This window comes from Myotis davidii, unplaced genomic scaffold (genome assembly GCF_000327345.1).
Source record: "Myotis davidii unplaced genomic scaffold, ASM32734v1 scaffold361, whole genome shotgun sequence".
Taxonomy (NCBI): domain Eukaryota; kingdom Metazoa; phylum Chordata; class Mammalia; order Chiroptera; family Vespertilionidae; genus Myotis; species Myotis davidii.
In genome coordinates this window covers 487,294-502,164 of record NW_006291011.1, presented here as the reverse complement: position 1 = coordinate 502,164, position 14,871 = coordinate 487,294, and the positions used below count along the sequence as shown (strand labels likewise).

Sequence of the window (14,871 nt, the reverse complement as noted above, 5' to 3'; positions counted from 1 at the left end):
ACCGTGCCCAGCTCCCATCGCTGGCTCCACCCCTACTTCCTGCTATCACTGGCCAGGGCGGAAAAGGCACCTGATTCTCCGATCATGGCCGCCTTTGCCTGCCCCCCAGCTCTTAGTTCCCCCCTGGGTTTCCTTTCGATCACTGTCAGTGGCAGGGGGCTTCTTCCTGCTTTCCCTTTTGCCTCCCTGTATTGTGCCTACATATGCAAATTAACCACCATCTTGTTGGCAGTTAACTGCCAATCTTAGTTGGCAGTTAATTTGCATATAGCCCGGATTAGCCAATGAAAAGGGTAGCGTCGTATGCCAATTACCATTTTTCTCTTTCATTAGTGTAGATTTTTGGTGTGCTGCAGTTTTAGTAATTAGTTTATGTATGTCATGAGAAGAAAAAGGTTGAAAATCGCTAGCATATGGTAAACTTCCTTAGCGTGAAATGATGGAAACCAATGCAAGAAAGAGTGCTTGGCCTTAAAACATAGGGCCAGTCCTCCTGCTCCACCCAAAGGAAAGATTTTGGTTGTGTATAGACCTAGGTAGGCTTGTCGTCTGGTAGACAGATGTGGAGGGAATTATTGTCTGAATGCTTTTATTCTCTCTGTATATTAGTATAAGGCCATATTCTAGTGGGAAGATAAGGAGGTTTAAGGTTTGAGGCCAGGGGAGAAAGTTTGAAAACGTTATCATGTAAAATGGAAGGTCTAGGTAACTAAAGAAGTCGTGGTCTATTTCCAGGCAGTATTGAGGGCTGGAGTTCGCTGATCATGAATTTATGGCATCCTTCTGCCCTATGTGTTATTTCTCAGGCTGTGTTCAGCTCCTTGGGTTCAGGCACAGGGAAAGGCCATCACAGATTTCAGCCATGGTAGAGTGGAGGATGTTGGCTTTAGAAAAGGCAGAGCTCAAGGATCTGAGAGCCGTGGTGGTTCATGGGCCAGTCCTAGAAAAGAAACCCCAAGTCCTAACCCTGAGGTTCATGGGTGGGGAGGAGGAATGAATCAACAGCCACCACATGAAACTTCAAGGGAAGCAGTATACTCTGGGCAAATCTAGGTTTCAGGAAAAGCAACCACATGGGTGTTTACAAAACCACAGTTGCAGAGAACAAAGTTGAAATGTATGAACTTAGACCCAGGCGAGACATTCTGTAACAAGGAGTTCCAAACTCGCAGCACTCTACGCCATTTCTTTTACCAGACAAGAGTCGCTATGAGCCTGGCCAGAGTGGTTCAGTTGGATGAGCATTGTCCCATGCACCAGGAGGCCACCAGTTCGATTCTGGTTGGGGCACATGACTGGGTTGGGGACTGGATCGCTGGTAGGGGCATGCAGGAGGCAGCTGATCTATGCTTCTCTCTCATCAATGTTTCTCTCTCTCTCCCTCTCCCTTCCTTTCTCTGAAAGCAGTAAAAACATTTTTAAAAAATAATGCAATTTTAAAGAGAGAGAGAGAGAGAAGGGAGTTGCTTTGAAACAGGCTCCACTGTGACTGTTGTAGATGAATGCTTCAGAGATAAGTGGAGATCATATCCAGCCACACAATTAATTAAGGGGGGGGGGCGCTGTACAATTCTTATTCCAACTGCAAGTAATGTGAATAGTTGGCAAGTGCTGCAGAAGAATGAATTCCCTTTTTTCATGTACAAGATTGGCAACTCGAAGTATGAAAGCAGAAAGAAAAATTAATAGAATTTATCAGCTTCACCTTGATTTGCATGATTCTGAACGAGGACAATGGGAGCCCTGTGACAATGTGCATTATCATCGCTTTAGGCAAAGAGAACCTGTCCTGACTTTGCATGATTGGTAGAGAAATGCAGGAGGTTCCCTGACAAGTGTGTTTATCAAGCACATCTGCAGCGTTATTTCCTACGCTCGGTTGCATCCCCTGTCATTCCCTTCTGTGCTCATTTAACATGATGGACTTGTTTGGCAAATCCTTCAGGTGGTGTGAGGACCGGGAGAGAAGGACACTTACACTGGGTCTTTAAAAAAAAAAGGCACTAGCCTCTCACACACTCCAACTCTTCATTCTCCTCCCCCTCCTTGATCATCATGATTATTTGTAGGAAAGAAAATGAATGGCTGAGTGATGTGATCTTGTGAGTCTGTTGATAGCTGCTCAGAGCACCATGGAGAGAGGGCTCAGATGTAGTCATAGAATTCTCCATTAGAGAGAAAGAAGTTTGTCAAGTTCTTGAAACTGCATCTCAGGGAATTTCACTGTGTCCTACTGAATACGGTAGTTGAGGTGCACCTCTCCCATCTGATGGTCAGTATCAGCCAGAAGCAGGTGGCATCCATTTAGTGCAATATGCCACACACTATGCTAAGTGCTTTGTATAAATTTGCTTGTATTTCCCCCAAAATAAAAGTCTGGTATTATTTTAATTTCTTTTTTATCTTTTTATTTAATTTATTTGGGTGACACTGGTTAACAAAATTATACAGGTTTCAGGTGCACAATTCCATAACACATTACCTGTATACTGTATTGTTTGTGATCCCCACCCCAATTCACATTTTCCTCAGAATATACAGCTGAGATTCAGGGATGTTACATGACCAGCCCAAGATCACACAGCATACTAGTGGCAGAGCCAGAATTCTGGGCCATAGAGATCTCCAGATGCCACATTCTTTATAGGAATGCTCTAGAATGGCACCATCCAACAAATATAACAAGAGCCACATGTGAGATTTTTAAATTTTCTAGCCGCTACGGGAGAAGTACAAAGAAAGAGGAGAAACTAATTTTTTATTTAGCGTATCCAGAATATTATCATTTTAACATATGACTATTAAAAATTATTACTGAGATCCTTACATTCATTTTCCATATTAAGTCTTTAAATCCATGTCTTTTATATTTGAGAGCAAGCCTCACTTCAGACTAGCCACATTCCCGGTGCTCCACAGCCACACAGGCTACTGGTTACCGCACGGGACATTGATGGAAACGGTGTTCTTTACCAAGGAGGGTGTGCTGAGCTGATTGCAGGCTTTGCTCTGAGATACCTGGGAAGAGGCTTCCTGTGTGTGCTGTTGGCCTCTGTGATATAATGTTAGTGCCCTTCCCCTGCGTGGCAGCCTTCTCTTCTGAAAGTGTATGTGTGTTTTCAAAAATCTCCACAAAATTTATGGAGTCCTTAGTATTATGTGATACAGAGGGGGAATTTGGGGGTGGGAGTGGGGGGGAGATTATTGCTAAGATTAAGATATACATAGATTTGTATCCCTCTACTATCTGTTTTAACTGGGGCCGCAATTTTACCAATTTGTCTCTCTGTCTATTATAGGATTTGTGAGGGGGCAAAATGAAATGATGCATTTAATATAATACCTGGGCAGTAGGAAGTGATTAATGTGTTAGCCATTATTGCAAAGTCATTGTATACTTACTACTGCAGATTGGTATTAACTAGTTCCTAACCATGAATACAAGGGCAGAGTATAGACTATATGGATGTTACAATTTTATTTTATTTTATTTACAAATAGCCTACATCTATATGTGACAGGTAACTTTATACATGACTTAAATTTTAGTCAGCTATTCTCATTTGGAGAACTCAGTTACTTTCGCCTCTTCCTATAGATGTATTACATTGAGATCTATGTTGAAGGCCCTTAGATAGTGGTTATCTCCAAATTTCTGCCACACTTACCTTTAGGTTTACCATTTGATAGCTAGAAAGGGGAGCTTTTTAATATCTTCATATAATTATTACAAGATTATGAGTAATTTTTCTGCTTTTAACTTTTTTTAGGGGTATGTGAATAAAATTATCATTATCAGAATATAAGCATGGTATAAACTAAGAGTAACTTTTTTACACATTTCCCTTTTAAAAAGTTATCTTCTAAATTGCCATCATAGAAAATATTTTGTTAAGCAGCTTGTATTAGTCAATTTTAGTATATCAGCGTTGTATGTGTCCAGCACCAGGGTCCTAACAAAGTATTCCCATCCTGTTTATGATACTAATAAAGAGCAGTCAACCATGGTGATCTAACCATATAAGCTCATTGAAGTCACACATAAATATCTACACATGTTGTTTTTAAAATTGAAGGAACAGGTGGTTCTTTGTCATTGATGGACAAGTTCCTCCATCTCCGTGATTTGCCTTCTGTCTCAATCACTGGTCTGTGGAAGACTTAAGATATATCCATTTACTTTTCTCCCTGAACTAACTTATTTTTGTCTACCGATTCTCGTGCAGAGGTTACTACATAATAATTGTGCCTTTGAAGAAATCTCGTGGGAAATTTATCAAGCCATGGGAGAGTCCAGATGAAATGGAATTAGATGAGGTAAGTGTGTCTTTGTTGGCAGTGTCTTTCACTGGTTCTTTAATTTATTAAACATTCTCCTCCTCTCTACAGAGTCCTTTCAGCATCCAATCCAGTTACTGACTTCTGCACGGCTGGTCAGCTGGCTGTTCTGATAGTGCAGTGCTATGGGTGTGTTAACCTCTAGGGATCACAACAAAGAGCCTTTAGCTTTAATTAAAACACATTAAGCTGCAATAAAGCTTACAACCTGTCTAATCTTCATTGGCTTTAGTATTTTGCCCCTTGCCCTTTGTAAAACATGATGCAGAGGTGTAAAAGGTGAGTGAATTGTCAGCACAGGCTTCATCACCAATGTTATGAATTCCAAAGTCCCCTTCATTAATGCAATGGTAGCTGAGGCTGTTACAAAAAAATGTTAAATTGCATTTTGCAGCAGAATTCAACATTTGACCCACTATAGATCCTTGACCAGTTTCTCACAGAATTGTGCTGATTAGCTTATGTTTGCCTTATTCTGTATTCTGTAGGATATCAGAATCAAAATCACACTTAACCACAGGGGCGGGCAACAACAAAAATCACAAAATTTTGATCCAAGGAAGAAAATAGTGCTAAAAATAGAGCAGATATTAAATGAGTATTATTTTAATTTCCGAAATCATACCACAGGAGTGAGTACATTTTAATTTATACTCTTTTTGCAGGAAGAACATTTGGTTGTTGTTTTTTAAGTTAGTATGAAGTTGTCCACAATACCTAATTATTATATACATCTAGTGAGATGAAAAAGCTGTGCTCGGGAGTATTAAGCCAGCCGAAGGCCACAGCAAGTTAATGGTTGGGGTTCAGATTTGAAATCTAAGAGAGACTTTGCTCTTTTCATGTGACGCTGGTTTGAATCAGTTCAGAAGGCAAGTAAAAAGGCTCCCATTTGGGGAAATGGGAGATTTTAATTTATCGAGATTATTTATATTATCACCCAACCTGTAATTTCTAGGTATTTTCCCTACCTCAAATTAGTTCAAGCAAGGAAAAGCAGAAATTCTTTAGCTGCATTACAGGCGAGTGATGTTTGTTTCATACATGTCTGCACTAAGAAGGCAGTGATCTGACAGGTGAGGGCTGGTAGCTGCTTTAGGCAGACATATGTCATCTCTAGAAGTGAATTCATCATCATCCACTTCATGTATCTGAGTTAAACTCAAGTGGAGAAGGGGAGATGAGTTCAAGGTTAGGATTATGCTTTTGTGTCACTGTGTGGTGATTAGATGAGCATTGGAGGAGTATAAATTGAGACATCATTTGAATAATGTTGTCAAGTAATTTGTTATAAATCTTTTTTTTTCTGTTGATAATAAAGGAATAAATCATTTTCCCATGATGTCAGAGGAAAAGTTATCCTTCGTCTGAATGTGCAAAATGGTCAGCTGGTCTTCTGTCAACATTTTGAATCAGTTAATCCTGAAATATTCTTTATTATTTTTATCAATTCTCAGCTGAATTATAAAACTCAGTTGGATTTGGATTTAAAATGCAAAGACGATTTATAGAATCTTTGAGTCTTTCTACTTTTTTTTTTTTTAGTTTTCAAGGAATTAAGATCCAGGCCAACAAGGACATCAAATACTTTTAATTTTTTATTTTCCAAAAGGTATTGGGGGGGGGGGTGACATTTGTTAATGGGAACGTATAGGTTTCAAGTCTGCATTTCTATAATTCATTATCTGTATGATATAAATAATAAGATTTCCTTATAAATGAAGCCACTGGGTGATAAGTACTATGAAGCTGATTCTCTTTTCCAACCTCCAGAATGCACAGCAATGCTAATGCATTGAAGTATAGCGCTATATGACATTGAACTTTCTTGCAATTAAACTCTATGGGTCTGTGCCGCTGATTCCCATAACAAAGGGTCATTTTAATCATCCCACACATTGTGGTACATTAATCTGTATAATAGTTTGATAAAGAACATTTATTAATTCAAAATGTGGGGGTCAGGATGGGTTGTTACCCACTTTTCTTACTGATAAAATTGAGACCACATTGTAGAATTAATGGTGGAAGAAATAAGATATGCATTGACTGGAAAATGAAAATTATTTCTGATAAAAAAAAAAAAAAAACCAAAGCCCTTGATATATCTTCCAGAAATACCTCCAATACATCTTGGAACTACCATGGAGGGGAGCAAAGGAAAGCAGGCTGCAACCTCCTCTATGCTTACTCATTCCGTTTCTGATCCCTGCAGAAAGCTTTTCATTTCTTTTTTTTCCCTACCATGGGTAATAAAAGCATTGTAGTAATTTTATCTATATCTTGGTATTGCCAGGTTTGACAAAGCAGTATTCCTCTCTTAAATGTATTTGACTAAGTGATTTTCTTAGAACAGTGTATAATTCAAATTGTTCAAACAATTAATATTAATAAATAGAATGGTGGCCTAAGGGGAGTTCCAGCGTATGCCTCACTTCTAGGCCCATAAAAAATGAAAAGAAGCTTTCTAAACAGATTTACTCTAAATGTTATTTTTTTGAGAACATGTGTCCTTTGTTTGGGGACAATTTCCCCATAATAAATTTATAGAGTCGGAACTCCTATTGTCAAAGTCAGACTGGGCAGAGTAGAAATTGATAGTCAAAATGGACTTGGGGCAGAATGAGTCCTAAAATGTCAGTTACATTTCATTCAGGGCAGGTCTTGGAATATATCATAAGCTTTTCATCGCATTGTACTTTAAAAGCTTGCTGTAAAATAATGTGCTTATTTGTGGTTTTAACTCCAGCATACTCCTACTGGCTAACTCCAGTGCCCTCTAAGCATACATGACTCATTTAAAGTATAACACAGGAAGCATCCTGCAGAGATTAGAGCAACCTGCAGGGACAGAGTTGATTTTTCCAGGTTTGACCTTAATGAATGGCCACATTGGCTCTAAAGAGCACCAAACGCACACACTTTTTTCCCTAACATACCTCCTCGAAATCGTCTAAAAAACCCTAGCAAAAGGTATTCACGGGGATGACAGTGATATGGATGAATGATGACAGTTGCTTACATCTGAAATATAAAGAAAATCAAGGTAGGGCTTGATCAGTGAAGTAGAAGAAGGGAGCAGTTACATAAACAACTGATGGTAAATGTTTCTGATTAACCAACTTCAAAAAGCTGTTCAGCTCATCTGCAGTGCATTTGTCCTTCTCCACGTCATGGACCATCATTTACTGCCTATCAACAGTAACCTTTGCAATGACTTTTCAAGTGTAGCATTAAATATATGGTCTCGGGATTTTTTAAAATAACATGTAAAAAGAATCCAGGAAAAAGAAATCTAAATACACACTAACATGTGATAATGAAAGCAGATGTACAATATTTATATTTGTCTAAATACAGACTGAGTTAAAACAGTTTAGATGATCAATTTACCTTAATTGTTGGGTTTGTTTCCTTGATGTTGTGCAACTAATAAGTAAACAAAAAGTATGGTTTAAAAATCTCTTACATGTAATTTCATTTTATTTCACCAATTGAGTCCAATTATATATTGCCACTTCCTATTATGCCTCAGTTACCTCATTTATCAAGGGGACAATACTAGCCTAAATTATAAGGCTATTATAAGGAGTAAATGAACTAATACAACATGTTTAGGCTCTGAAAACAGTGCCTAGTAAGTGCTTAATAAATATTAGCTATTGTCATTTTCATCATCCTTATGAGTAAATCTAAATTTGACAACAGAATTGAAAGATACTACCAGGTTTCTGGCCTTGATTTACTATAACCCAAACAGTACATAATTGATTAGTATACCTGAATTTATCACTATCATCAGATGGTCAAAATTTGCTAAACAGCTAATGAAACTATCATCAAGTTGGGTTATTGTTTACATTTCTCTATTACCCACTTTTTTTAACTGCTTAAATCTAATACGGTTTTCATAAAATAGCCTATATTTCTTTTTTTAAAAAATACATTTTATTGATTTCTTACAGAGCGGAAGAGAGAGGGATAGAGAGTTAGAAACATCGATGAGAGAAACATCAACCAGCTGCCTCCTGCACACTCCCTACTCGGGATGTGCCCGCAACCAAGGTACATGCCCTTGACTGGAATCGAGCCTGGGACCCTGGAGTCCACAGGCCGACGCTCTATCCACTGAGCCAAACCAGTTAGGGCAAATAGCCTATATTTCATGTAATTCCAATTATATCAATAAACTCAAATTTCACAGAAAATGTGAGAATATTATAAGTGAAAAGTTATTCAAAAATAACAGCACAGATTATATAACCAAGAGACTTTCTCACACTTCTTTAGGTTATCATTTTAAACCAGCAGAGCACACTTTAAATTCTGTGTAGAAGAGACTATAGTTTACTACCAGTTCCTGACATAAAGGTTTGGTGTTTGTCATATGTACAACCTGCAGCCGTTATTATCACGGAAGTCTGGCCTTGCTTATGCTAGGGTCTTTTTCCACTAAGTAGATATCACTCGTTTGGTTTTTACTATTATTGTTTCTACTAGAGGCCCAATGCACAAAATTTGTGCAAGAGTAGGCCTTCCTTCCCCTGGCTTCCCTTGCAGCCCCTGCTTTGTCCTGAAAGACATCCGGTCTAATTAGCATATTACCCTTTTATTATTATAGAATAGATTTTTAAAAACAAGGGTAGACAGTATTTTTGTCATTAAGTTTTTATACGTACCTAAATTAAAGAGCAAATCAAGCTGGAAGTTGTTAAATAAATAATATCTATTTATTATTGTCAGTTAAAAATCAGGCATCAGATTTTATTCCTGCAGATCTGAGGGAATTTGCAGCCTGTAAATGACCTCACTATTAAAAACAATCTGAAATGGCACTCATCTCTCTAAAAAAAATTAGTAATAATTGAAAATTTAGGTGGCTTTATCTGAGTTTAGTACTTGTTTAATAAGTAACAATACAGCCCAAATTAACAAGCTTTTATGACTCAAGCTGGCTTTTTCTTTAGACAAGTTCTAATGCACTCTTGCGTTTTGAAAAGATTTCACTGGGGCGGACAATGATAGGAGCCACCACTAAAGGACCTAATTGTCTTATGTCTGTAGCCAGAGCCTTGCCATACCAGGCCAGTTTCTGACCTTGACAGCAAGACACGCATTTGCAAGAGAGAACTGAGGTTCTAGGGATGCTTTTGTGCTTCGTGAAGAGTGAACAAGTGGCCCTTGGGCTGTTCCCAGTCCTGAACTAACTTCTCCCATGAAACCACCATCAAGTTGGGTTGTTATTGTTTACATTTCTTTCTCTATTTCCCACTTTTTTTAGCTGCTTAAAGAGATATCCAGGAAACGCAGAAGCCTCCGTTACGGGAGAGAAGTTGAATTAAAGCCATATATAGCCGCTCACTTTGATGTCCTTCCCACGGAGTTCACCCTGGGAGATGACAAACATTATGGAGGATTTACAAACAAGCAACTCCAAAGTGGTCAAGAATATGTCTTCTTTGTGTTAGCAGTGATGGAGCACGCAGAGTCTGTAAGTTAACTGTGTTGGCATCTACAGGGTGCTCCCCAAAAATGTATACTCACTTTGAATGATTACAAAGTCAGGGTTTATTAACATACAGTTCATTTTCAAAATTTAGAAGAATCTACAGAAATGAACAATTTTATTTTTATTTTTTTTATTTTTTTTGGTCAATGCCTGTTTTCAAACTGATGACCAATCTGGTCCAGGCACTGCTGGTAATGTGAAGCAATGGAATCATAAACATCAAGAATCATTTCATTAGGTATTTGTGTGCCCTCTGTTCGCCGACTGTTGCCGATTTTGTACTGTACACTTTATCTTTTATGTATTACAATTAAAAAATGTCTAGTGGCACTTTAGGATGAATTTTCTTTGTTCAGAGCTTAGTCTGGCTTCACTCATTATTTCAAATCAATTAAACCTGAAAAGGAGTCAACGTTAAGTGAATTATCTGTGTTAAAGTGTGTATACATTTTTGGGGGGATACCATCTATTTCCTATGGAATTCTATACCTTTTCGCCAGAACCTGGTTATTTGGGGATGCGTAGGTACTAGTATATCCATCCTAATTATTTCCATGAGCTGTTGTTAACGCGGTAACAGTGGCCTGCTGTGGGAACACTGCTGGGTCATCTGCTTGAGCTTTCCTTACAAACAGGGCCGTGTCTCTAGCAGGGAGCTTCGGGGACTTCTAATCTATGAAGTGCCAGATGGTTCGGGCATGGTTCCCGAGACCTTTCCATGGGACACATGTATTGACAGGAGGGTGACAGCCATTCATCCTCACATATCCTTCCTCATCCTTTTAAAATGACTGTTATTTTAAGAAAATCTGGTATAATACCTAGTAGACACCAGCCTGTATGATTACAGTAGGAGCAAGCTCTGCATTTACACACGAGGTATTTGCAGGTATCTGAACATATTAGCAGGGGGTGATTGTATTTACTCTCCTATGACTGCCAGCGAGCCCACAGCGCTCTCTATCCTAATTCATAGGGAAGCTCAGTCTAGGAAAAGGCAGGCCCAGCCAAGTTCTTTCATTGCAGCAGTTTACCAGTGACTTTATCAGAGAGCAGCCCGAAAGTTAGAAAATCAGTCAATAAAACAGAATTCGAATGTACTCTAAATAATGAGTTGTCTTCTTTTATGTAATTCATCTTGCTCTTATGTCATTGTATGCTTCAGTTGTTTTGAATGTTAAATAGAGAGAAAGAGGAGATGGGAAGGGGGTGGGGGGCGCTCGTGAAGTGGCAGTTCACATTTAATATACTTATTCTAAACTGTGTCTTTCCATGCCTGTTTTCAAACTGATGACCAATCTGGTCCAGGCCCTGCTGGTAATGTGAAGCAAGGGGATCATAAACATCAAGAATCATTTCATTAGGTATTTGTGTGCCCTCTGTTCATCGATTAGGGCCTAACACTGACAGGTGTGGCAACTCCGTTGAGCCAGTCACTACTGTATAAGACACCTGAGATTTCTCCACATCAGGTGTGAGCATGTGCAGGAGGGCTTCTCTTCAAATGACTGAAGGGTTCCCCCCGTGGAAAATCAAAACACAAAGGCAGCCTTTCTGTCTGGTTTACCTTTGTGCACAGAATGTCATTTGAAAACAAAGCGACGGGCTTCCTGGAATTTTAATGCACGGCTATGCTTCCTCTCTCTAGTTGAAGGTTCTAAGGCAAAACATCAAGGGAACGGAATGTTGGAAATCATCCTTTCAATTTTTTAAAAAGGACTCAGATATTTGAAAGTAATTTTCTTTAAATAGCTCTAGGATGTTTCAGAAAGCAAATTCAGACCATTGAGGTAGATCAGAGAATCCAGCAAAGAGGAGAAATCTCATGAGATCAGTAGGCCGTTAGTACCACAGTCAGAGCTCTGATTTCTAGTGTCTCCCAGATGTTTTTACTCGTGTTCAAATGCATCACCAGTGATGAAGCATCTGCACCTTCCGGTGTGTGTCAACACACTGTTTCATTCATTATGTAATTAGCATTTTCCCCAAATATGTTATCTGAATTGTCCCTTTTTTTCTTCATCTTTCTCAGTGGTGCTCTCAAAGCTAACAGCATGGCTTTTATGTTTCATATATGTTTTCAGGCTTGCCTTTACTTAGCTAGTGTAATGTTAGGAGTGATACCGTCCTTTTGTAAGCCTCTATTTTTAGGAATGATTGTTAATTCACCTAAACACTACCAAGGGTAGACTGATAATTTGCATAGAGAAAATGTCCCCCTTCAATAAGACAGAAACTCTACCTCAATCCATGGATTTATATCAAGATCCTAGGAGAATGGGTGCAAAATGACCATAGGTTTGGTCTTTTCTGGTACCCCCACACACTGAACAAATTCTGCCTTTCACAAGGCTGGTGTCATTATATGGTTTTGTTTTCCTTTGACTTTACACATCACTGGTTCCTGAGCTATGTGCCTTGGGGAAAACCTCTGCTTAGATTTCCATCTTGGCTCACCAAGAGTATTATCTCAAAGGCTCTTGGTAAAGAATTTCAAGTCAGAGTTCTCTTACCTTTGCCCAACAGTTTGAGTCTGACCAACAAATGGAAAGGGGAAAGTGTGAACCAAAACAATTATATGCATGTGAAGAATCATGCTTCTTGGATATTTAGTGTATTTGTCAAGTCCTTTGTGTAAACCTTTACGCTGTACATATCTTTTTCTTACCTGCTTCTGAGAAGATTTACTGAGTAGTTGTCTTTTTTGATGCATTAGAAATCTCCTAGTCCCATTGATGTCTTCTCTGAGCACAGTGAGGAAATGTGAAGGGAAACTAGTTAACAAACACGTAGTGGGCATGTGGGAACCAGCTGGACTGCTCAACTTATCGCATTTAAACTGAGAATTTGTGTCTTTAACCAAATTTTTAAAATGCATCTTAAAAATTTAAATATATTTACTGATCCTGGAATAAATGAGCATATTATTTTATACCTTGTTAATGACAGCCATTTGAACAGGTGAACATTTTATTTTAGTCAACAAGGATTTGTTGGGAACTCACCATTGCAAAGTTGTGGGCTAGCTGCTTTAAGTAGGTACACAAATAGTATTTAAATCCCTGTCTTCCAGAAGTTTATAGTTTCACTAAAGAAAAGAAGACATATGCACAGATTTTTAAAAAAGTGCCATTAAAAAGGACTGGCAAAAATTTTAAAAATTATTATTTCCTACAATTGTGGAATAATTGGTATTTTCAATTAAGGAAAGTTAGCTTCATTGAAGGCAGTATTTAAGTAGAGCTTCGGAGCTAAATGTTGTGGAACTTGTAAGAGGGTTAAAGAGAGAGAATAGAGCATGTAGGGAGTAGAAACAAGAAGTTCGCTGTGATGGAATATGTTGTATGTGGTAAGGAAGTTTAAAAAAAATGTGAAGTCTCTTAAGGACCATGCTAAGATGTCTAGGTTTTATTCAGGAATCGCCTGAGAGCCTCCTAAAGGTTTCATAGCTGTGGTTTAGGAGAATTACCCTATTGGCAGTAGAGACTGTTAAAGGAAGGAAGAAATTCTTGATATGATTTGAATGAGTAAGAATGAGGTCGTGAAGAAAAGTGGTACTTATGAGACTGGAAAGAAAGTGAATGGACTTGGGTGGACCTAGGTCATATAAAATCAGCAGTGTTTCATTCCTAGCTATTGAGAGGGTGAGAGAAAAAGGCAGGTCAGAAGGAGCGTATGCCTGGGAAGTAGGGAAGTAACACACATGCAATTCTTAACTTGGGGATTCATTTAGGAATCTCTAGAAACAATTGGAAATGAAGGTCTGGAACTCAGAAGAGATTCCAAGTTTAGGAACATTAGTGAGAAAGTAATCTGTGTAGAGGTTGGTATTTAAGGCTGGGGATGACCTGGCCAGCTTAGGGAGAGGAAGAGAGACCAGCAGAAAATAAAATGTAAGAATGCTGGCATGGAATGGATGCAGAGGAATGAACTCAGTTGGCAAGGTTAGGAAGGGACTAGGTGAGTACAGAATGAAGAGAACCAGAGGAGGGAATTTTAAAGAAGGCTTAATCAACTGTAGCACATCTGGAAAAGATGTCTGGAAGGGTAAGAAATGAATAATGACAATTTGATTTGGCAAATAATTGACTTGGACCAATGATGGAGTGAGAAGAGATGAGAAGCGAGTGGTAGGAGAGAAGGGGCAGCCGTTTAGATGCAGGTCTCTATTGGAAAAGGAAAAGATAAGGCCTTAAAAGGGGGCAGAGTTAAGAGAATAATTTTAATATAGGCTAAAATAGGGCAGAAAAATATTATAAAAGCTAAATTCATAGACACTCAGTCCTTTCTTTCACTGAGTAACTATTTTTTTTCAAATTCATTAAGGAAAAATTAACATGTATAATTATGTATATGTTTAAAGTGTACAAAATAATGATTTGATATCCACATACATTGTGGGGTGGTTATCAAGATCAAGATAATTAGCACATCTATACATCTATCATCTCACATAGTATCTTTTCTTTTGAATGGGGTGAGAATGCTTAAGATCTACTCTCAACAAATTTCAAGCATATAATACTGTATTATTAGCTATAGTTACCAGGAAGTCCATATATCCTAGAACTTATTCTTCTTATCACTGAAGGTTTGTATCCTGTGACCTACATCTCCCCATTTCCTCCCGCCAGCCTTTGGCAATCACCATTCTATTCGCTGCCCTTGGAATGACTTATCTATGCTGTTGCAAATGGCAGGTTTTCCTTTTTTGTGGCTGCATACTATTTCATTGTACACGTGTGTGTGTGTGTGTGTGTGTACAGATTTTTTTTTTTTCGTTCAGCCATCGAAGGGCACTTAGGCTGTTTCCATATCTTACATATTGTGAATAATGCTGCAGTGAACACAGGTGTGCAGATACTTTTTTGAGATGGTGATTTCATTTTCCTTGAATATATACCCAGGAGTGGGATTGCTGGATTGTGTGATAGTTCTATTTTCAATGTGTTGTGGAGCCAGTATACTATTTTTTCATAAGGGCTGTACCAATTTCCATTCCCCCCAGCCCTGTATAAGGGTTC

At 38.5% G+C, this 14,871-nt stretch overlaps 1 protein-coding gene across 31 annotated transcripts in view; it reads left to right on the top strand.

Annotated features, from left to right (window-relative positions):
- The window catches only part of PTPRD (protein tyrosine phosphatase, receptor type D), an 833,389-nt gene that overhangs the window by 679,030 nt on the left and 139,488 nt on the right, over positions 1-14,871 (top strand). For all 31 annotated transcript variants that reach the window (XM_015564215.1, XM_015564194.1, XM_015564191.1 and 28 more), the window contains 2 exons: positions 4,227-4,317; positions 9,620-9,829. In XM_015564215.1, the coding sequence (XP_015419701.1) occupies positions 4,227-4,317; positions 9,620-9,829 (301 nt within the window). The remainder of the gene's footprint in view (positions 1-4,226; positions 4,318-9,619; positions 9,830-14,871) is intronic.